The sequence below is a fragment of the Ranitomeya imitator genome, chromosome 1 (assembly GCF_032444005.1).
Source record: "Ranitomeya imitator isolate aRanImi1 chromosome 1, aRanImi1.pri, whole genome shotgun sequence".
Taxonomy (NCBI): domain Eukaryota; kingdom Metazoa; phylum Chordata; class Amphibia; order Anura; family Dendrobatidae; genus Ranitomeya; species Ranitomeya imitator.
In genome coordinates, this window is record NC_091282.1 from 858,028,661 (window position 1) to 858,052,305 (window position 23,645).

General features: G+C 47.8%; 1 protein-coding gene across 1 annotated transcript in view; it reads right to left on the reverse strand.

Annotated features, from left to right (window-relative positions):
- POLR2B (RNA polymerase II subunit B) overlaps positions 1 to 20,406 on the reverse strand; it is a 78,786-nt gene extending 58,380 nt beyond the window's left edge. Inside the window, exons 1-7 of the mRNA XM_069742013.1 lie at positions 20,263 to 20,406; positions 20,113 to 20,185; positions 17,710 to 17,860; positions 13,030 to 13,142; positions 10,137 to 10,356; positions 1,117 to 1,275; positions 706 to 870 (exon numbers count right to left, since the gene is read on the reverse strand). Of these exons, the coding sequence (XP_069598114.1) occupies positions 706 to 870; positions 1,117 to 1,275; positions 10,137 to 10,356; positions 13,030 to 13,142; positions 17,710 to 17,860; positions 20,113 to 20,185; positions 20,263 to 20,281 (900 nt within the window). The 5' untranslated portion in view covers positions 20,282 to 20,406. The remainder of the gene's footprint in view (positions 1 to 705; positions 871 to 1,116; positions 1,276 to 10,136; positions 10,357 to 13,029; positions 13,143 to 17,709; positions 17,861 to 20,112; positions 20,186 to 20,262) is intronic.
- Positions 20,407 to 23,645: the final 3,239 nt, after the last annotated feature.

A 23,645-nucleotide genomic window follows, 5' to 3' on the forward strand; every position in this document is an offset into this window, starting at 1 on the left:
ACATGTGGGTAATGTTATTTATTAATTATTTTGTGTCACAAATCTCTCACTTAACAGAATAAAAATTCAAAATTTGAAAATTGCAAAATGTTCAAAATTTTAGCCAAATTTCCATTTTTTTCACTAGTAAACGCAAAAATTATCGACCTAAATTTACCAATAACATGAAGCCCAATATGTCACGAAAAAACAATCTCAGAACCGCTACGATCCGTTGAAGCGTTCCTGAGTTATTACCTCATAAAGGGACACTGGTCAGAATTGCAAAAAATGGTCAAAATAGGCTGGGTCATGAAGGGGTTAATGCACATGTTATGCTAAGCATAATAATCAGAGACCATAATCGTGATGTGAGCAGAGTCTTACCCGCCAACTATCTATAGAGCAAAGCCCTCTTCAGGATTTTTTTTTTAGTCAAAGTAATAAGTGGATCCCAAACATAATGGAAATATTAAGGAAGGTCCTCAATCCTGCTGGACCCACTTATGGTATTAATTCAAAATCTGCAATCATTTTTCCAGCCTCATGCGGGTAATATTTCTCATCAATTTCTTGCATAATGGCAGGTGTCCCGGCAGCACACCCAAAATTCAGAGCTGTAGATTTTCAACCACATAAGGAACTGCAGCTTTCAGCATAATTGGACAGATATTGGCGTTAAATGACCCAAGACCACAGAAATCATAAGATAGTCATCTCACTTACCATTTCCATCATTTCGGGATCTTCAAAATCATATATTATATGTTCCAGAATGTCTCTATCAGACACAAACCCCAAAGCTCGAAACACAATGATGATGGGCACCTCTTGTTTAATGTAAGGCAATGTTGCAACAATACGTTGGCCAATGGCACTTTTCTTTGCACCCTTATGAGAAAAAAAAACAGTCACAGAAAAATTAATTCAGCTTTTAGTTAAAAGAAATTGAATTTTCAGGCAAAATATCTGATCAACTGAAACAAACAAAAAAAACATTTGTAAGTGGGGATCATGTGGCTGACTGCTTATTAATACATGAGAAACGACTACAATGTATTTGCAATAAACCTATAATATTAGGTCTGAAAATTACAAAGCTAGACAAATACAGAGAGGAAGAAAACTCTTCCATACCTGGCCTCCTCTTGCCAGCATGCTGACCCATATCGAACTAGTTGGCCTTGATGAGTTTTCCAGGCAAGACCTACATTCTGCAGTGTATGCATACTTTGAATCTTTCTTCGCAAACACATATACTGTGTTTGTTGCCATTTTTTCTTGGGCAATTAAGACCTAGAAAGAAAGAATGAGGCGAGTTAGTAGAATGGTTGACAAATTCAGACTTGATCCTCAGAAACTTCAGCATTCAGCCCAACATATCAGTCGTTCAAACAGTTTTTCCTTTTTTATATTTAGTTTTGATGGACACAATTTAGTTGGCAAAATTGAGTCTCCATCCTGACCCCTGACGTACATATATTTACCAAAGCGAAACCTTTGTGCAACATAGTGCACATGTATGCTGCTCCTGCCAAATGCCGCCGGCAACCGTTGACAGTGTTGCAGCTCGCAGAGATCAGCTACCTCTGCAAAGACTCCCAGGTACCCCGCAAAAGATCAATCGGATGATTCCAGTGTCACTAAAGGTACCGTCACATATAACGATATTGTTAACGATATCCTTGCTTTTTGTGACGTAGCAACGATATCGTTAACGAAATCGTTATGTGTGACAGCGACCAACGATCAGGCCCCTGCTGGGAGATCGTTGGTCGCTATGGAAAGTCCAGCACTTTATTTTGTCACTGGATCACCCGCTGACATCGCTGAATCGGCGTGTGTGATGCCGATTCAGCAATGTCTTCACTGGTAACCAGGGTAAATATCGGGTTACTAAGCGCAGGGCTGCGCTTAGTAACCCGATGTTTACCCTGGTTACCGTTGTAAATGTAAAAAAAACAAACACTACATACTTACATTCCGGTGTCTGGTCAGGTCCCTCGCCGTCAGCTTCCCGCACTGACTGGTGAGCGCCGGCCGGCCGTAAAGCACAGCACAGCGGAGACGTCACCGCTGTACTTTACAGCCGGCGCTCAGTCAGTGCGGGAAGCTGCAGGCGAGGGACCTGACCAGACACCGGAATGTAAGTATGTAGTGTTTGTTTTTTTACATTTACAACGGTAACCAGGGTAAACATCAGGTTACTAAGCGCAGCCCTGCGCTTCGTAACCCGATGTTTACCCTGGTTACCCGGGGACTTCAGGATCGTTGGTCACTGGAGAGCTGTCTGTGTGACAGCTCTCCAGCGACCAAACAGCGACGCTGCAGCGATCGACATCGTTGTCGGTATTGCTGCAGCGTCGCTTAGTGTGACGGTACCTTAAGAGATAGTATGCACAGAATAAACAGTCCTATCTAATCAGAGCTCTATATAGTGACATCCTGTCTTAAATTCTCAAGTGTGTAGTTTTTTTTACTGGAGTTTTTCTTCATGTTTTTGATGCTGCAGTTTGTCTTTTGGCATGTCATGTTTTAAATAAAGCTACTCTGTTTTTGATAACTCCTTGTATTTGATTCTGACAAAACTTTATTGATACAGTCATGAGCAGACTGACTAAATGCGTCTTTGGTACGGCACCACAGTGAAAACACACTAAACACATTTTCATTATTTTAGCTGTGGATTTTCCATATTAAATATGGTTCTATGTATTTTGTGGAGAGAAAATATGAAGTGTCAAAAAAAACTCACCAAAATCTCATTGTGGGAATTTAATCTAAGTGTTAAGGTTCAACCTAACATCAGCTCTCATTGGTTTTCCCCTAACTCATGTGCAGACAGCAGGATCATCCAAATTTGATATTTTCTAATTATTTTTCAGTGTTGAGCTAGTCCATCTAGTCCAATCCAACTTCTACATCCAGCAATTAATTTTAGTGAACAGATTTTCTTTTTGGTCAGACTATCAGTAAGGTCCCACAAGTCAGCCAACACCTTACCTCCTTGGCCACACACTGCAGTACACTTTTTTAGGCCTTTTAAAAAATGTCCACTACTAAAAAAAAAAAAAAAACTCTCAATGCGACTCAACCCACTTACACGCACGGTGACCCTAACTTTGCATCCCCTAGAAATATAGTCCCCTCATTACATTTGAAAAACTATGTATAACATTTACACCCCGCAACTGCAGATAGCGATCAACGAGTCCCCGGTGATTTTGGAGGGCAAACTTTCGGCAGGTAGCTAGAGGCAGATGCCAGCTACATAATGTAGCCAGCATCTGCTCCTGGGCTCGCTCCACCACATATACATCCGTCATGCAGACTGAGGGGGTTAAAAGATAGCTAACTGCCTTTATAGGAGAGGGGGATGCAGGGTATGGTAACCTCACAGATTCCTTAGAATGAAAATTCAGAAATGGGACCTTCAATTTAAACAGGACCTTTCCCTGGATTGTTTTTTAAATTTAAACTAAGTACCTCCTCCAGTTGTCACAGTCCCACTGATTATGAAACATTGTTTATGGCTTTATTTTTATTTTTTATAAATGTACCTTTAACCAACTGAGAATTTACCACAGAACTTCGGTCCGAAAAAAAAACCCAACAAAACTCACAGAGAAGTTCTTAGGCATTTGACTAGAAGGTTGAAGTTAAAACAGGATTTTTGGTTGCTTACCGTAAAATCTGTTTCTTGAAGCCTCCATTGGGGGACACAGGAACCATGGGTGTATGCTGCTGCCACTAGGAGGCTGACACTATGCAAATAAAAAAGTTAGCTCCTCCTCTGCAGTGTACACCCCACCGACTGGCATTATACTCTTCAGTTAGTGAGAAAGCAGTAGGAGATAAGTAACAAGGTTGAAAAACCATAACCACAAACTTGAGAACTGTAACGTGAGAACAGTCATAGAACAGATAACAACAGAAAACATTGGGAGGGAGCTGTGTCCCCCAATGGAGGCTTCAAGAAACAGATTTTACGGTAAGCAACCAAAAATCCTGTTTTCTTTATCGCCTCTCATTGGGGGACACAGGAACCATGGGACGTCCCAAAGCAGTCCCAAGGGCGGGAAAAACAGACTTCCATCAGGTCAGAGGACTCACCACTGCCTACTGCAGGATCCTTCTGCCTAGGCTGGCGTCCGCCGATGCATAGGTATGGACCTTGTAAAATTTGGCGAACGTGTGGATGGAAGACCAAGTTGCCGCTTTGCAAAGCTGTAGGGCGGAAGCCCTGTGGTGCACCGCCCAGGAGGCGCCGACTGCCCGGGTAGAGTGAGCCTTAATCCCAGGAGGGGGCACTCTGTTCTTGACCCGGTAAGCCTCCAAAATTGCCATTCTGATCCATCGAGCAATAGTCGCTTTAGAAGCCGGCTGGCCTCTGCGCGTGCCATCAGGAATGACGAAAAAGGAATCCGTCTTCCGGAAAGAGGATGTTCTATCCAGATAAATCCTCACTGCCCTGACGAGGTTTAGCTTGTTTAACGATCGCTCCAGAGGATGAGTCGGAGCTGGACAAAAGGAAGGTAGAACGATGTCCTCGTTGAGGTGGAAGGTGGAAACCACCTTAGGAAGAAAAGAAGGTGGGGGTCGGAAGACCACCTTGTCCTGGTGAATGACCAAAAACGGAGGGCGGCAAGACCGTGCCGCCAGCTCGGAAACGCGGCGAATGGACGTGATGGCCACAAGAAAAGCCACCTTCCAAGATAAAACTGATAGAGGAATCTCCCTAAGAGGTTCAAAGGGAGAAACCTTTAAAACGTCCAGTACCAGGTTTAGGTCCCATGCCTCCACAGGGGCCCTGTACGGCGGGACGGCGTGGGCTACCCCCTGAAAGAAGGTCTTAACCTGTGGCCGAGAGGCCAAGGTCTTCTGAAAGAGGATGGAAAGCGCCGAGACCTGACCCTTCAGGGAACTAAGAGCCAGGCCCGAATCCAGCCCTGCCTGAAGGAAGGCCAAAAGAGAAGGCAGGGAAAAAACCATAGGCGGAACGCGGTTGGACTCGCACCAACGGAAGTAGGCCTTCCAGGTGCGGTAGTAGATCCTGGAAGAAGAAGGCTTCCGAGCCTGAATCATGGTGTGAATCACCCGGTCCGAAAGGCCGGACGCTCTTAGAACCGCGGTCTCAACAGCCACGCCGTTAAACTGAGCGACCGAGAATTCGGGTGGCAGATCGGACCCTGGGACAGCAGATCGGGCCTGTCTGGAAGGCGCCAGGGAGCGTCCGCGAGAAGGTTGACGAGCTCCGCGAACCAAGCTCTCCTGGGTCAATCCGGGGCGATCAGAATGACCGGCACCCCTTCCGCTTTGATCTTCTTCAAAAGTTTGGGAAGTAATGGAAGGGGTGGGAACAGGTAGGGCAGCTCGAACTGTGACCAAGGAATGGCCAGAGCATCGACGCCCACTGCGAGAGGATCGCGGGACCTGGAGACGAACTGCGGAACCTTCCTGTTGATTCGAGACGCCGTGAGATCCACATCCGGAGTTCCCCATCGAAGACAAATCTGATGGAAGACCTCCGGATGCAAGGACCATTCCCCTGCCGCAAGACCCTCGCGGATGAGGAAGTCGGCGGCCCAGTTTTCCACGCCGGGGATATGCACCGCGGATATCACCGGAACCATTGCCTCTGCCCAAAGGAGGATCTTGGATACCTCGGCAAGGGCCAAGGAGCTCTGAGTCCCCCCCTGATGGTTGACATATGCCACAGCCGTGGCGTTGTCCGTCTGGACCCGGACTGGAAGGCCCCTGAGGATCCTTTCCCAATGGCGGAGGGACAGAAAGATGGCCCGAATTTCGAGGACGTTGATCGGCAGAGAAGACTCCTGCGGCGACCAACGGCCCTGAACCGTCAGGTGGCGAAAAACCGCACCCCAGCCGATCAGGCTGGCGTCCGTTGTCACCACCTGCCAGTGAACCGGAAGGAAGGACCTGCCCTGGGAGATGAGAGGTGACGTCATAAACCAGTTGAGAGACCGCTTGACCCGAAAGGAGAGTCTGATCGGCCGATCCAGGGAGAAGACCGACCTGTCCCACTGAGACAGAATGGCTTGCTGAAGGGGTCGAGAATGGAATTGTGCGAAGGGAATCGCTTCCAAGGTAGCTACCATCCTCCCCAGAACCTTCATGGCCGATCGGAGGGAGGGAGGCCGAGGACCCTGGAGCAAGCGTATGTCCCGACAAAGGGTGGATCTCTTGTCCTTGGGAAGGAAGACTCTGGACTGATGAGTGTCGAAAAGCATGCCCAGAAAGATGATGCGCTGAGAAGGAATAAGGCAGGACTTTTTCCGGTTGACCAGCCACCCGAAACGAGATAACGTGTCGAGAACAATGGACAGGCTTTCGTGGGCCTGAGCAAAGGACGGAGCCTTGATGAGGATGTCGTCGAGGTATGGAAACAGAACCAAGCCTCTGACTCTTAAGATGGCCATCAGCGCCGCCATGATTTTCGTGAACACCCTTGGCGCGGTTGCGAGGCCGAACGGCAGGGCGACGAACTGAAAATGATCTTGTTGCACTGCGAAGCGCAGGAAACGGTGATGTCCGGGAAATATCGGAACATGTAGGTAGGCGTCCTGGATATCTATAGAGCATAGAAATTCCTGAGCCTCCATGGAAGCAATTACTGAACGAAGGGATTCCATCCTGAAGTGTCTCAGGTGAACCCTCCTGTTCAGCAATTTGAGGTCCAGAATGGGACGAACCTTGCCGTCTTTTTTCGGTACCACAAAGAGGTTCGAGTAGAAGCCTGTGTACCGTTCCTTTTCTGGGACGGGAACGATTACCCCGGATTTGAGCAGAGAAGCGATGGCTGCGAAGAAGCTCGGAACCAGAGCGGGATCTTTTGGAGGACGGGATTGGAAGAAACGATCCCTGGGTCGGGAGGCGAACTCTATTTTGTATCCCGAGGATACAACTTCCCTGACCCATGCATCCTCTACTGCGGAAATCCAGACGTCCCTGAAACGGAGAAGACGGCCCCCCAACTTGGGAGTTGGGCTGGAGTCTTGCCAAGAGTCATGCGGAGGTGGATCTTCCAGTCCTGGGCCTGGACGATCTACCCTGGGAAAAGGGAGGACGCCAGGACGGAGTGGGCCTGAAGGACACCGCCTTCCTCTCTTGACGTGCCTGTGGCCTCTGTTGCTGCTGGGAAAAGGAGTTCGACGCAGCGAAGCGCCGAAAAGGCCGAAAAGAGCGAAACTGCCGTCTAGGAGGAGGGCGACGAGGTTTAGCCTGGGGGAGAAGAGAACTTGTACCCCCGGTGGCGTCCTTAATGATTTGGTCCAGCTGGGAACCAAAGAGACGAGAGCCCTGGAAGGGCAGACTAGTGAGGAACTTTTTGGAGGACAAGTCTGCCTGCCAGGCCTTGAGCCAAACGGTCCGGCGGATGGCAACGGCATTGCTGGAAGCCTGAGCCGCACACGACGCGACATCCAGGGAGGCGGAAACCAGGTATTCACCAGCGTGGGAAATCTGGTTGGCAAGTTCCGCCAATTGCGCAGGAGGTGCCCCGTCAAGGATACCTCGCCGTAGATCCTTGGCCCATTTTGAGATGGATTTTGAAGCCCAGGTGGAAGCAAAGGCTGGGCATAGCACTGCTGAAGCCGCTTCAAAGGCAGATTTCGCAAAGGATTCTATAACTCTGTCGTTAGAATCCTTCAGAGACGCTCCGCCGGACAGTGGAAGCACCGTGTTGGTGGACAGCCTGGAAACAGGGGGATCCACCGAGGGAGAGACCGTCCAATTGGCGGTAAGTTCTGGTGAAAACGGATATAACACCCCCAGGCATTTTCCCCTCTGAAAACGTCTGGTTGGATTCTCTCTCTCTCTGGCCAGGATTTCCTCAAATTCAGGATGAGGAGCGAAAAATTTTGAAGGTGGTTTGGCCCGTCTAAACGAAACCGCCTGATCTGCGGGTTCCGTAGCGGGATCCTGAATGCCACAGGTTTGGTTTATAGCCCGAATGAGGTTCTGGACCGTCTCACTCATGGTGGCGATCTGGTTAGGATCCAGCTCCGAAATATCCTCTGAGGGCCCATCAGATAATGCCTCGCCTGACTCAGGGGAGGAGGATCGGTGGGACACCAATCGCGGGGGAGGGCCGTGCGGCGAGATGGAACGCGAAGAGGACTCAGACCGACGTTCCTGTCTGGACCTTTTGTAGCTTAGCAAGGAGGTCTCGGGCGGCGGTTCCTGCGACCCGCTGGCCACGGCAGGGGTCTGCAGGGGTAACCGATCCAGCGCGGACACCAGGGTTTGAGATACCCGTGTTAAATCGGCCACCGATTGGGACAGAGAGGCGGCCCAGCCTGGGATGGGGGGATCACTCTCGGGCGGAACAGCCGGAGGATCCTGGGCGGTGGGAACAATTGGGTTGCTGCAGGACTGACACAGCGGGGAGGACTGACCTGAGGGAAGTTTGCTGTTACAGGACGAACATGCAAAGTACGTGACTAAGGCAGAAGATGAAGAAGTAGGGGGACGAGAGCGGCCCCCTTTAGAAGACATTTTGAGAGATCCCTGAAGATGCCAGTGGGTTAGGGGACAGTGGGGCAGAGAAGGGTGTCAGTCTGCAGTGCAGCTACTCACGGACCCGGTCCTGGAAGATGTCCCACTTGTCCTCGGCGGAGGACTTCCCTGAGGTGCTGATTCTGCGATGCTGAGCCACAGAAGATGCGAGTGAAGGAGCGTGGCGCGCTGTGTGAGGCACTGCGAGGGCTGCTGCTGCTGCTGAGAGAAGCGGTGCACACCGGCCGAGAGATCCACGAGGAAGGGGGTGGAGCCAGACGCAGAGGCGCCGGTGGGCAGGGCGCAGAATGTCGGGCGGGAAAAAGCCCGCCTGCAGGGGCGGAAATGGAGAGGCCGACAAACTGGAAGTAGGCCCCGGCCGAAGCCGGGGCCTAAATTAGGCACCGGCGGCCGAGAAAAGAAGCCGCGGCGCCGAAATAGCGCACCGGAACGATGCGGCGAGAGGAAGGCTGAGCCGCAGGCGCCGCGGCCTGCTAGGCTGCGCCGCTGAAGGGCGCCGCAGAAAACACCCTCCTGCGGCGCCAGAGCGATGCGCCGCAGGGGAAAGCGGCGCGAGCGCCTGCAGAGCTGCGCCGCAGAAGGGGCCGCAGATAACAACTCCCTGCGGCGCCAGAACAATGCGCCGCAGCGAGAAGCGGCGCGACCGCCTGCAGGGCTGTTGCGCTGAGGATGTGTCCCCGCCGGTCTAGGGATCCGGCCACAGGGGATAAGAGCGCGGTGGCCTAAAAGGGGCCCCGCGCTGAGACAGAAGGCCCCTGTCAGAAAGGGAGGAGAAAGAATACCGGCCGTCACTGGAAGATACAGTCAATGACCGGGTAAGAAAACGACAGGGAGCCTCTAACAAGAACCCCCCTAACAAAGATCTGGGATGGGAAGGGAGAGAATACTCACCTAAAAACATCCCACGCCGGTACTAACCTTAAAAGGGGGTGAGACGTCCAGGGGCTAATGGACGTCCTCGTCTCCGCCGACCGACAGGCTCTGGTGGGCGAGTGGGTGGGGGACGGAACCAGGACCGGACTTCTGAGCACGCTTCTGTGCTAGGATCTTGGTCCTGGAGAGGGATCTATGAGGATACGGGGTGGCAGTACACGCCGTACTCATAGTCCGTTTTGTGGGACTACAGGTGTGACTGCTCACCCTGTATCCCTCCGGGAAACCTGTAAAGGAAACGACGCACATTGAGGTAGATAAGGGTCTAATGAAAGACCCGTGTCCACCTCCTACTGACACTAAGCTAAAACTGAAGAGTATAATGCCAGTCGGTGGGGTGTACACTGCAGAGGAGGAACTAACTTTTTTATTTGCATAGTGGCAGCCTCCTAGTGGCAGCAGCATACACCCATGGTTCCTGTGTCCCCCAATGAGAGGCGATAAAGAAATTTGCTTTATTCCTTTGGAATGGAGGGGCATAAAAGAAGAAAAAAGGAAATATTCCAGAATCAGTGAAACAAACCTAATCAATAAGCTTGGCAGATATAAATAAAGCAACGTAGAGAGGCAAGATAAGGACAATGCAGACAGTTCAAGATCTGTAGCCTGGGGTACAATACAAATACCGTCCAAGTGGACAGCAAGAATGACCACTGTGGTAGAGAGAAGACTAATAGCAAAATTACCTTTTCAGATCCATTGATAATAAAGTAACCTCCGGGATCCAGCGGGCACTCATTTAACTCACAAAGATCACGATCAGTGAGGCCATTTAAAAGACAATAAGTGGAGCGCAACATGATTGGGATCTTTCCAATAAAGGTCTTTTGATGTTGAGTTTGGATTTGGTCGTCCCCTTCTTTCACAACGGTTTTTGTAATATCCACATAAAGTGGGGCTGAATACCTTAAACACAGGAAGAAAAAACTATTATGACGTACACAGAAACCACATGTCGAAGGGCTAATTCCAAAGCAAGACCTAGATTTTGGTCATTTTAACTTGATAACAGTCTATAAAAGAACTTTTCAAATGCAGTACATTTTCGAAAAGACATCATTTAATTACAGACTTGCCTATATAGTCTGATCACTTGTCTTCTTGGTGCTAACAATCTAGTTTGTTCAGTAGCAGGCTTGTCCAACATGTGCACATTTTCTGTAGTAAATGGCTTATGCACGTGGGGTCCTTGGAGTACACAACCATAGGAGTAGCGCTCATAACACTACTCAGACACATGGGCCATGTTATATACAGCTGTCTGCCTGCACTTTGGCTGAGAACAGATAACGAGGGCTTCTTCCAAGACTGCGCTGGCTTCTACTATGTGACTAGAAAGCGGTCTGATGAGGCAAGTGCAGTAATAGCCAGCAGTCACTTCGGCACGGAAAAAGCATTCACTATCCGTTCTTAGCCACAGCACAGGCAGACAGTTACCAGTCTTTCTCCTTTATATAACGGTGGCATTTGCCCTTTGCACAGGGTTATGAGCACTACTCATGATTGGTTGTGCCGCACCCTGGCCTCCGAACATAACCCATTAACCACAGAAAACATCTGCACATGCTTGAGCAGGGCAGAAGCCCAGAAAAGGACAAAATAGATTGTGAGCAGCAATAAAAAGGCAGGTAAATGGCTAGATACACAAGTCTGCAATAGAAAAATGATGCATTTTGGAAAATAACCAGTTTGAAAAGCTTATATTTCCAAAACCTTTAACAAACCATGGAATATAGTAAAGTCCCTTAAATCAGGGCCAATGTGGGAAAAGCAACAAGAAAGTAAGATGAACTGAAAATCAAAACAAAAAAAGAAATAAATAAAAGAACCAGGTATCTATAGCACTTTTTTGGATGGTAAAGATATATAGATTTAAACAGCAGAAGAGAGGAAAAAAATATTTGATATTAACCAAAAGATCACTGAGAATGTATAGATGTGGAGCGGTTAATGTCAGTAACGTTGGTGGTGTAGCGTTATACCTGGTTTCTGAGTGCCTAGGGTAGAATAGGTGAGTAATGTTTTATTCTACAGTGGTAACAGAAGTTGGATGCATACTTGTATACGTGTGGTCTAATGATAAAGTACATTTGGAGGTTGAACCAAAAAGTAAAGGGCATTTTATACCGTCCCCAACAGTGACAGGAAGTCCCAAAACAGTTCACTTTAGTAGTTTTGGTCATGAAGAACATAAGTACATTTATTGTGGAGTCAACTATTTGCATGGTGTCTTCAATTTCTGGCTTCTAATACATCTAAAACAAGAAAGAAAAATATATAACGGCACTGCTGTGGGGCCAGACAACCATATGCTGAATGGAGTGCATATGAGTCTAAACCCGTTGAAGTGCTGAGCAGCGCGAAACGGCCGTTGTCTTACACCAGCTCGCACATCCCAGCAACCTGTTCCTGTGGCCATGACATTTTAAAGTTTGAATAAAGGATGAAGTTTTAAAGTCCGGTGAGTGCTATCTGCATTTTTTTTTCTTTTTTGCTTCTAATATATCTGGCCAACCAAGGACCTATGTGTATCCTATAAAGTGTAAAACAATGGGGAGACAAAGAGCGCAATAGGGTCTTATCCACGTTGCAAAGAGGAGAACATATACCAAAATTTGCTCACCCGGTTAGGATGAGATTAAAGCATATAGATAGCGGCTGCTGCAGATCCACAGGTCTTCACCGACCAGAGAAAATAATGTCTTCAAAAGGAGATTTGTAGTTAAAATTCTGCGCTGCCGCTAAGATGAATTTCAGGAGAGTAAAGTTGATTCACAGTGGTTTTATTCAACGCGTTTCAGGGGTCTCATGCCCACTTCATCAGGAAATACCACCACCAGGTGGTATTTCCTGATGAAGGGGGCATGAGACCCCTGAAACGCGTTGAATAAAACCACTGTGAATCAACTTTACTCTCCTGAAATTCATCTTAGCGGCAGCGCAGAATTTTAACTACAAATCTCCTTTTGAAGACATTATATCCTATAAAGTGCACAGACAGAATTTAACCCTTGGAAATACAGTAGACTGACTTCTGTCTCAGAGACAGAGTCTCTTGCTATGGTTAGCTTAATGTGTGACAATTCTTTTTGTTTTTCTTAAGCTTATGTACCAAAGATTCAGTATATTGATCCTTGTGTGAGCAGAAGCTTTCCATGACTTGCTAGCATACTAGTCTAGTATCTCCGCTCAGCAAGGGTCACATAGATGAGTGTCAGCAGCGAGACAGAACTATGTGGCAGCATAGCTGTCAGTGATCGGGGCACAGCGCTTTATGAATGCTCTGCCCAATCATTTAAGAAAGCAGTTGGGAGATCTGGCACTGCTGTGATCTTCCTGACTGCAGAAAAGAAGGCGCAACAAACATAGTCAGAAATAGTCAGAAAAACACGGTAATTATTGTGTGTTGCCTGCAGTGATGTACAGAGATCAGCACTCACATCAACCCCGTGCCCAAATGAGGCTCACAATGCGAGTGCTCTATCTCAGACACACGAGATGATCAATTCTATAGGAAGAGTATGAGTGTGGGAGAGACTTCAATCTTCTACTTCCATCCTATGATATTAACATTCTTACGTTAGATTTCTAAGTCTTGCTTCATTCGGCATCATTGGTGAAGGGGCACCATCTCTTTCCCAGTGTGTAGGTTTAGACAGGTAGATTTGCTCAAACTTCAGTAGGAATCGTGGCTGTAAAATCAATACAAAAGTCAAGATATAAATGAAGTAGAAGACACATAAGCAAGAAAGAGACAGTTTAACACAAACTTACTGCAGTATTCCATCACAGAATAGCAGACACGGAAAAAATGTCCTGAAGAGTAACTCAAAGACAAATCACCCGGCCTATATACGATACCATCGTGGGTGTCTATGGTACAGTTGCGCACATTGACCCCCTTCCCTCTAAATGACATACTAATAAACCATGTAGAGGGTGCAGGAGTAAGCAGCGGGCTCAGGAGTTGTGTTATACCGCCCGCATCTGCCTCTCACAGCAGCTACTAGAGCCAGCTCTGATCACTACTGTTTAGCACCTTTAATAAATGCCACAGATAGCAGCAGCATTGAAGAAGCACACGTTTTCAGGTGTCCACTGGTCTCCAGGACTATGATTGATGGTGCTAATAAATTGCCATGCCAGTGTCATGATGAAACCCACATGGCTGGCATCCTGGTGTTACTGTGAAGCCTATGACCATCATTTTCTCTATATACTACACTGGTGTGGTAGTGAAGTACATAGAACAAGCACTTTTTTTTTTTCAAATATGAGTAAAATCAGCCCACCTTTCCCAAATTCAAAAGAAATAAAAACCATAAGGTGCTCACAGTATTTGGTGAGCTTTTTACCTCAGTATTTGTAAGCCAAAAGCAGGAGTGGGACAGTCAGAGGAAAAGTATAGTAGAGACTCGAGATGAGAAAACTTGTTTGGAATACGTTTGCCAATCTCAAATTCGGTACAAACATAGCATATACGTAGCAGACTCATGTTCGGACAACCGAACAAAAATAAATAAATCAGCAAAATTTGGCCACAGTTTGTTACATGATCACATTTGCTGTAATGCTTTTGGCTAAGATAGTAGTGCTGTATGATGAGCAGGGTGGATGGAGGGACGTCTAATGAGGGGAAGGGGTGGGAAAGGTTAGAGGAGTGGTGATCTGAGAGCCCTGCCAAATTCAGGCAACACACATGAAGGAGACCCAACTTAGAGTTCAAACATTTCCAAAAATTAGAGGCAGGCACCAGGAAAAGTGTCATCAATTTGTTTTATTGATTTATTTTACGGACTTATATAGCGCCATTTATTACACAGTGCTTTACAGACATTTTCAATTGCAGCACAGTAAAAACAATACAATGGGGCTATGACACCCCTTCCACTACAGGCAGCCCATAAGACGGAGATCCAACTTGGAGTCTCCCCATTTCATAAGATTGTTAGTAACATCAGCAGCAGCAACAGCCGGCACAGAAGACACCACAAATGTGTCACAGACCGCAATAAGGCAAGATCAATGCAGCACGCTAAAAACTACACAATCGCCTAGTCTACCCAGTCAAACTGGGGTGCAAAAGTTATTGGAGATCCATGACTTGTTGTTGATGAAAGTTAGGTGGTCTACACTGCGCTTATCCATCAGGACACCACCAGCAGCGCTGAAGACACGTTCTGAGAGAACACTGGCTGCCGGGCATGACAAAACCTCCAAGGAGTGACAGGCGAGTTTAGGCCACTCTTCCATTTTTAAAGACCAAAATGCAAAAGGGTCCAAACCACCCCTGATGGCATTGATATTGAGATACTGCACCATCTTCTACAGTCGCTCCCTGCATGTCAGACTTTTACTCTGTTCTGCTGGTGCACTGGCTGGTCTAAAATATGTGAGAAACGCCTCACAATTTTTCATTTATTTATTTACTTTATTCACTTATACAGGGGGGCCATGCATATGGATACACCTAATTAAAATGGGAATGGTTTGTGATATCAACTTCCTGTTTGTGGAACATTAGTATATAGGAGAGGGAAAACTTTTCAACATGGGTGGTGACGAGTGATGAGCAAGTGTAGTCGTTGATCGGGTTTTCCAGAGCATGCTCGGATGGTCTCCGAGTATTTGTTAGTGCCCCGAGATTTACTTTTTGTTGACACAGCTGCATTATTTACAGCTACTAGCCAGCCTGAGTACATGTGGGGGCTGCCTGGTTGCTAGGGAATCCCCACATGTAATCAAGCTGTCTAGTAGCTGCAAATCATTCAGCTACGGCAAGGAAAACTAAATCTCCGAGCAGTTACAAATACTCGGAGACCACCTGAGTGTGCTCTGGAAAACCCGAGCAACGAGTATACTCGCTCATCACTAGTGGTGACCATGGCGACCATTTTGAAGTTGGCCATTTTGGATCCATTAACATTCCCATGTTATTTAGGTGTATCCATATAAATGGCCCACCCAAAAAAATTTGCCTCATCACTGAACATAATGTTCTCTTAAAACGGAGGGTCCTGTTCCAATTTTCATTTTGCCCATTAAGCAAATTCAGTGTGCTGATCTGACATCAGTCGAACATCCCTTCGGCGGATATTAGCTACTCACAAATGGCACCCTCACAAAATCCAGCTGCTGCAGCATCTCAACGAGGAGGACCCAGATTGGCACGCTTACAAATGCGGAGGTAAAATACTGAACATGTGCACGTGGCCGAATTGGTATTGATGCGTTGGGGAAAGTCATTGGGTCTGTCAAATTATGAAGTTATTTAACCTGTATGGTAAAATAGCAAGAAAAAAAAGGAGACCAAAACATTGCATGTACCCCAAAATGGTACGAATACAAAAAAAAAAAAAAAAAGATAGTCTGCATCGCCATGCAAAAAATAAGCTTCAAACAAGCCGACCTACGGCAAAACAAAAATGTTACAGGTCTTAACCTCTTAGTGACCGGGCCAAATTTTTGAAATCTGACTAGTGTCACTTTATGTGGTAACAACTCAGGAATGCTTCAACAAATCCCAGTGATTTTGAGACTATTTTTTCGTGGCACACTATAATTTATCAGAACAGTAAAGTTAAAGGGAATCTGTCACCCCCCCAGGGCGTTTTTAAGTAAAAGAGCCACCTTCAGGAGCACTAAGGCTGCATTCTGTGAAGGTGGCTCTTATGTTTATTATACCTAGAAACGCTGAAATAATGAGTTTTATAAATTTGGCGCCATACCTCTATTGAGTCAGGGAGGTATGATTTCCCCGACTCAAGCGCCTCGCATCATCCCACCAGGCGCTGCCTCCTCTCTGTCGTGATGTCACTGTCACCTTGGTGGAGCCGAGGCCCCAGATCCCGCCCCACAGTGTGTTATGATGTATTCATACTGCGGGGCTGGGAATCGGGCTCCATTGAAGATAGTGCCGAAGTCTCGCAAGACATCGGCACTACCTTCAATGGAGCACGGAGAAACGCTCCACTGCGCAGGCGCCAGATTCCCAACCCCACAGTGTGAATACATCATAACGCAGTGCGGGGTGGGATCTGAGGTTTCCGCTGTGCGCAGGCGCGATCTACTTACATCACCTATTGTAAGTTCCAGGGCAGCGCGCACGGTGCATGCCCGAGAAATAATTGCAAGCGTGATACCATTTTAAAAACAGCACCCCTCAACATACTGAAAACTGCTGTCAGGTAGTTTATTAACCCTTCAGGTGATTTTCAGCAATTACTGTAAATTGGCATGACACAAATGAAAAAGTGTATTCTTACCACCTAAATGACTTCTGAACAGGTTACTATAACCGACAGACTCTAAGGCCGCTATTTGGCCAGCAATTACCATGGCAAGCATCAGGACCGCACAATGATGATCTCAGTGTGCTGATGGGGATAAAGAGGGAGGAATATTTTTGTCATCGTTTACATTTACTCCCCTCACACACACAAATTTTAAGTTTGGCATCATCATAATCATACTGATCTGGAGAATCAAGTTGCCAGGTAATTATTACCACACAATGAATGTGGGAAAAACTAATAACACCCTTCCTGCCCCCTCTACGCAAAAAAAAAAAAAAAACGAAACATTTTACCCCCGTACAACTTTTACTGTAATTACATTATTTTTCTCTCGTTTTCCCAGAACATTTTATGATTATATGAATGTTATAATTCTGAACTACAACCTGTCGTGCAAAAAAACAAAAAAAAACAAACAAAAAAAAAAACAGCCCTTGTATGGCAATGTTGATGGAAAATAAATAAAAAAAGCTATGGCTCTTGGAGGTGTAGGAAAAACAAAAGTGCAGAAATTGGTAGTGGAGCGGCAGGAAGAGGATAAATGGAATGTCACATATTGTCAGCTTTCTGCCTATGCACAGTGTATACAAAAATCTGCCAATCAGTGGTGTGGGCGGGATTATACAGAGCTCAGCATTCAGAGGTGGTAGGTGTACATCAGATGAAACAGTGATTTGTATCACAAGTAGAACAAGCAGCACAATAAGAGATATATTGCAGAAATCAGGATCTCAGTCCCTACATCATGTTGCTCTCATATGGGGTAGCAAAAATCTTAAGATAGATTCCCTTTAAGTAATAAAAAACAATAAGTAAATAATCAAGCCTTCCAAAGAACTGCCCCACATTACAATCTACACATATACTAAACCTGCTATTTGCTATTGCACAGGGCTGGAGTTAATAAATGTATGACTGCTATAGTAGATTCACTTCTCATCTGCTCTACATGACTGAGACCTACCGGTTCTTCTACTTCTCCTGAGGTGTGCTGAGCTTCAGCTTGTAGATCTATCGGTGGGGCATCCTCCACAATTCTCTGCACAGACATCTGAATGAACTCATCAAATGAATCAAGTTGTTGACGTACCAACCCCTTCTCATCAAAATAGGAGCTGAAGAGAGGCAAGAATGACAGAAAATACCAAGATGAGTTACCATAACATGTACAGGGTTGTCTTGTCTCTACCTCCATACCTTTCCTGCAGGATCGGACATAAAAACGACCTGTCACAAGATCTAAAGTGTCTAGTGATGCGACCCTAGGGGGTGAGGCCCGCTGATGCCTACTTCAGCTGGATGTGCATCCGAAAATGTAAATTCTGCTGAAGTGTATGGTAGTACACAGACCCATGGGCTCCCTGTGCTATTATACATGCTGCCAGTAAATCAGGGGCCAGCAGTTGACATTGGCATGCCAGTCATAAGCGGCGCATGGCAGGGACATCATTTGGTGCCGTGCTGACATACTGAAGCCAGATGACGGCTGCCTGACACATTACGTTGAGGGCGGAGGAAGGTAAGAATTGTTTATTTTGTTATGTTACCAGAATGGGGTTAAGGCTAGGTTCACACTTGCGTTGTGCAGTCCGTTCAACAAATCCGTTAAACGGACTGCACTAACGCAAGTGCCAACTTTGGCACTGCGCTAGCGCAGATGGAGCATCTGCTAGCTCCATCTGCGCTAGCAGTGCGCTACTAGTGACGGACCCAGAAACGCTGCAGCCCGCTTCTCGGGTCCGTCACTCAATGATGGCACATCGCTAGCTCACGCCCATTCTGGCAGTGTTAACGGACTACGTTACACCGCGTTATGCCGCGGTGTAACATAGTCCGTTAAACGGGTTCACATAACGCAGTGTGAACCCAGCCTAAGGATTGGGGTCATCATACCAGGAACAGGCCCAAGATGGAGGTCTTCACACAAAAATGAGGTGAAGGATAGCAGACATCATACCACGGTGGCACAGTGGTTAGCACTGCAGCATTGCACCACTGGGGTCCTGGGTTCAAATCCCACCAAGGGCAAAATCTGTAATGAGTTTGTGTGGGTTTCCTCCAGGTTCTCTGGTTTCCTCCCACATTCCAAAGACATACTGATAGGGAATTTAGATTGTGAGCTCCAACGGGGACAGTGTCACTAATGTCTGTAAAGCACTGTAGAATTAGTGGCGCTATATAAGTGCGTAAAAATGAATAAGTCCCAGGACCGGGCAGACGTCACACCAGGAACGGGCCCAGGATGGCAGACGTCACACCAGGAACGGGCCCAGGACCGGGCAGACGTCACACCAGGAACGGGCCCAGGACCGGGCAGACGTCACACCAGGAACGGGCCCAGGACCGGGCAGACGTCACACCAGGAACGGGCCCAGGACCGGGCAGACGTCACACCAGGAACGGGCCCAGGACCGGGCAGACGTCACACCAGGAACGGGCCCAGGACCGGGCAGACGTCACACCAGGAACGGGCCCAGGACCGGGCAGACGTCACACCAGGAACGGGCCCAGGACCGGGCAGACGTCACACCAGGAACGGGCCCAGGACCGGGCAGACGTCACACCAGGAACGGGCCCAGGACCAGGACCGGGCAGACGTCACACCAGGAACGGGCCCAGGACCAGGACCGGGCAGACGTCACACCAGGAACGGGCCCAGGACCAGGACCGGGCAGACGTCACACCAGGAACGGGCCCAGGACCAGGACCGGGCAGACGTCACACCAGGAACGGGCCCAGGACCAGGACCGGGCAGACGTCACACCAGGAACGGGCCCAGGACCAGGACCGGGCAGACGTCACACCAGGAACGGGCCCAGGATGGCAGACGTCACACCAGGAACGGGCCCAGGATGGCAGACGTCACACCAGGAACGGGCCCAGGATGGCAGACGTCACACCAGGAACGGGCCCAGGATGGCAGACGTCACACCAGGAACGGGCCCAGGATGGCAGACGTCACACCAGCGTCTGATCAGTGAAGATCCTACTGCTGACCAAAGCGGTTATTTGAAAAAAGCCAAACAAATCCGTCAGCTGGGTAACAATACTTTCCTACCACCGCTGCTGACATATCATACTAGCCATATAACCCTTGCCAAATGAGCACTGGTGGGATCTTCTAGCCAAATGCCACCCTTGCATTTCTTTAGTTAGGAACTAAGGTTTCACCAAAGTGAAAAATACACAAAAAGATATTTTTGTCCAATCCCCTAACCTTCCCTTTTGGGGTGTCAGTGGACGATTAGGAACCTCTAGTCTAAATGTACAGGCCACCATTACTGAAAGCAAGCAGAGATCTTGTAAATTCGATCTCCTGGGATCTGTACACATCACCCTCCAGGGGAGGGCTGGGCACCTGGCTTACCTGATCACAATCCAACAAGCCTCCTGCCATAGATCTGGAGTGATCTCATCATCCTCCTCATCATACTGCATGTCTGCAATAGAAAGCAGTCACTATCAGCACACACGTCGGCCATGATGGCGCATACACTTCGCCCCAGCAGCCTCTTACCCTCCTCCGCGTCGTACATGATGGCAGCTCACTGGGGACTGAGCCACTGAAAAAAAATCCACACACAGCGCTCAGGGTCTTCGCACTAGAACCAACCGCACAGCCGCCAACACCGGGAAAAGCAGAGGAAATAGAAGCACTTCCGCTTCCGGGTCAATTTCACGTGAGACAACAACACTATCTGACTCTATGGTTTCAGTCTGTAAGAAGGAGTCAGCCCACACAAGGATAACTGTAGTGCGCCCTGGTGGTCAGAGCCGGTACTCCCCTGCTAGTGACAGCGTTATATTAGCCTCCCGCCACCTGCAGTATGACAGAAAGATGCAGGCATTGTGGCCAATGTTTTCACATGCCCTTTTTTAGTACGCACGTGGTTTATTTCCTTACATAGCACCATCATAATCTGCAGGCTTATACACCGGACCATCACCATCATTTTTTTACATTTCCCCCCTATCTCTAAGTGAAAGGAGTGAGGGAGGAAACCCACGCAAACACGGGGTGAACGTACAAAACTCCTTGCAGATGTTGTCCCTGGTGGGATTTGAACCCAAGACCCCAGCACTTTATTAATCCAGTGAGTTGCCATGGTCTCACACAACAGATATCACACATCTCTGAAAGACAGGAATGAGGGACACATACTGTGGAGTGCACCGTGGACATTTCTGGTCTGCACTAAACCACTTCCCTAGCCTCACCCACACCTATATATGTGCCCACACAGAAATACTGCGCCTAGTGAAGCCCATTATGTTCCCACACAGTACGGTACTACTGTCAGCATCCTCACAGAGTACCCCACAAATAGTGTGAATCCACTACTGCCCCCCACACGGTATGATGTCCTCACGGTACATGGCTACACACAGTATGCTATCCCTACAGTAAATCCCCCATATACAGTATGATGTCCCCACAGTACATCCCCCCCACACACACAGTATGATGTCCCCACAGTACATTCCCACACACACAGTATGATGTCCCCACAGTACATCCCCCACACACACAAAGTATGATGTCCCCACAATACATTCCCCCACACACAGTATGATGTCCCCACAATACATTCCCCCACACACAGTATGATGTGCCCACAATACATTCCCCCACACACAGTATGATGTGCCCACAATACATTCCCCCACACACAGTATGATGTCCCCACAGTACATTCCCACACACACAGTATGATGTCCCCACAGTACATCCCCCACACACACAAAGTATGATGTGCCCACAATACATTCCCCCACACACAGTATGATGTCCCCACAATACATTCCCCCACACACAGTATGATGTCCCCACAATACATTCCCCCACACACAGTATGATGTGCCCACAATACATTCCCCCACACACAGTATGATGTGCCCACAATACATTCCCCCACACACAGTATGATGTCCCCACAATACATTTCCCCACACACAGTATGATGTCCCCACAGTACATTCCCCCCCACACAGTATGATGTGCCCACAATACATTCCCCCACACACAGTATGATGTCCCTGGAGCGCCCCCAGACACAGGGCCACGAGTTCTCGATACCGGGCTAGAGTTAGGGCTAGGGTTAGGGTTGGGGCTAAATTTAGGGTTAGGGTTGGGGCTAAATTCAGGGTTAGGGTTCTTTCACACTTACGTCGGTACGGGGCCGTCGCAATGCGTCGGCCCGAGATACCGACGCACGTTGTGAAAATTGTGCACAACGTGGGCAGCGGATGTAGTTTTTCAACGCATCCGCTGCCCAATCTATGTCCTGGGGAGGAGGGGGCGGAGTTACGGCCACGCATGCGTGGTCAGAAATGGCAGACGCGATGTACAAAAAAACGTTACATTGAACGTTTTTTGTGCCGATGGTCCGCCAAAACACAACTGATCCAGTGCACGACGGACGCGACGTGTGGCCATCCGTCACGATCCGTCGGCAATACAAGTCTATGGGCAAAAAAACGCATCCTGCGGGCACATTTGGAGGATCCGTTTTTTGTCCAAAACGACGGATTGCGACGGATGCCAAACAACGCAACTGTGAAAGTAGCCTTAGGGTTAGGGTTGGGGCTAAAGTTAGGGCTAGGGTTGGGGCTAAAGTTAGGGTTAGATTTGGGGTTAGGGTTTGGATTTGAGTTGGTATTAGGGTTAGGGTTGGCATTAGGGTTACGCTTGGGATTAGGGTTAGGTTTGGGATTAGGGTTAAGGTTAGGGTTGTGATTAGGGGTGTATTGGGATTAGGGTTAGGTTTGAGGTTAGGGTTGAGATTAGGATTAGGGGTGTGTTGGATTTAGAGTTTTGATTGGGGTTATGGTTAGGGTTGACATTAGGGTTGTTTTGGGGTAAGGGTTGTGATTATCGTTAGGGTTAGTGATTAGGATTATGGATCGGGTTGGGATTAGGGTTAGGGGTGTGTTGGGGTTAGGATTGGAGCTAGAATTGGGGGGTTTCCACTGTTTAGTTACATCAGGGGGTCTCCAAACACGCCAGCCAATTTTGCGCTCAAAAAGTCAAATGGTGCTCCCTCCCTTCTGAGCTCTGCCGTGCGCCGAAACAGTGGGTTACCCCCACATATGGGGCATCAGCGTACTCGGGATAAATTGGACAACAACTTTTGGGGTCCAATTTTTCCTGTTACCCTTGTGAAAATAAAAACTTGGGGGCTACAAAATCTTTTTTGTGTAAAAATTTTTTTTTTTTATTTTCACGACTCTGCATTCTAAACTTCTGTGAAGCACTTGGGCATTCAAAGTTCTCACCACACATCTAGATAAGTTCCTTGGGGGGTCTAGTTTCCAAAATGGGGTCACTTGTGGGGGGTTACTACTGTTTAGGTACATCAGGGGCTCTGCAAACGCAACATAACACCCACAGACCATTCTATCTAAGTCTGCATTCCAAAACAGCGCTCCTTCCCTTCCGAGCTCTGCCGTGCGACCAAGCAGTGGTTTACCCCCACATATGGCACATCAGTGTACTTGGGATAAATTGGACAACAACTATTGTGGTCCAATTTCTCCTGTTACCCTTGTGAAAATAAAAACTTGGGGGCTACAATATCTTTTTAGTGGAAAAAAAATTTTTTTTATTTTCATGACTCTGCATTCTAAACTTCTGTGAAGCACTTGGGCATTCAAAGTTCTCACCACACATCTAGATAAGTTCCATGGGGGGTCTAGTTTCCAAAATGGGGTCACTTGTGGGGGGTCTCCACTGTTTAGGCACATCAGGGGCTCTCCAAACGCGACATGGTGTCCAATCTCAATTCCAGACAATTCTACATTGAAAAAGTAAAACGGCACTCCTTCTCTTCCAAGCTCTGCGGTGCGCCCAAACAGTGGTTTACCCCCACATATTGGGTATCGACGTACTCAGGAGAAATT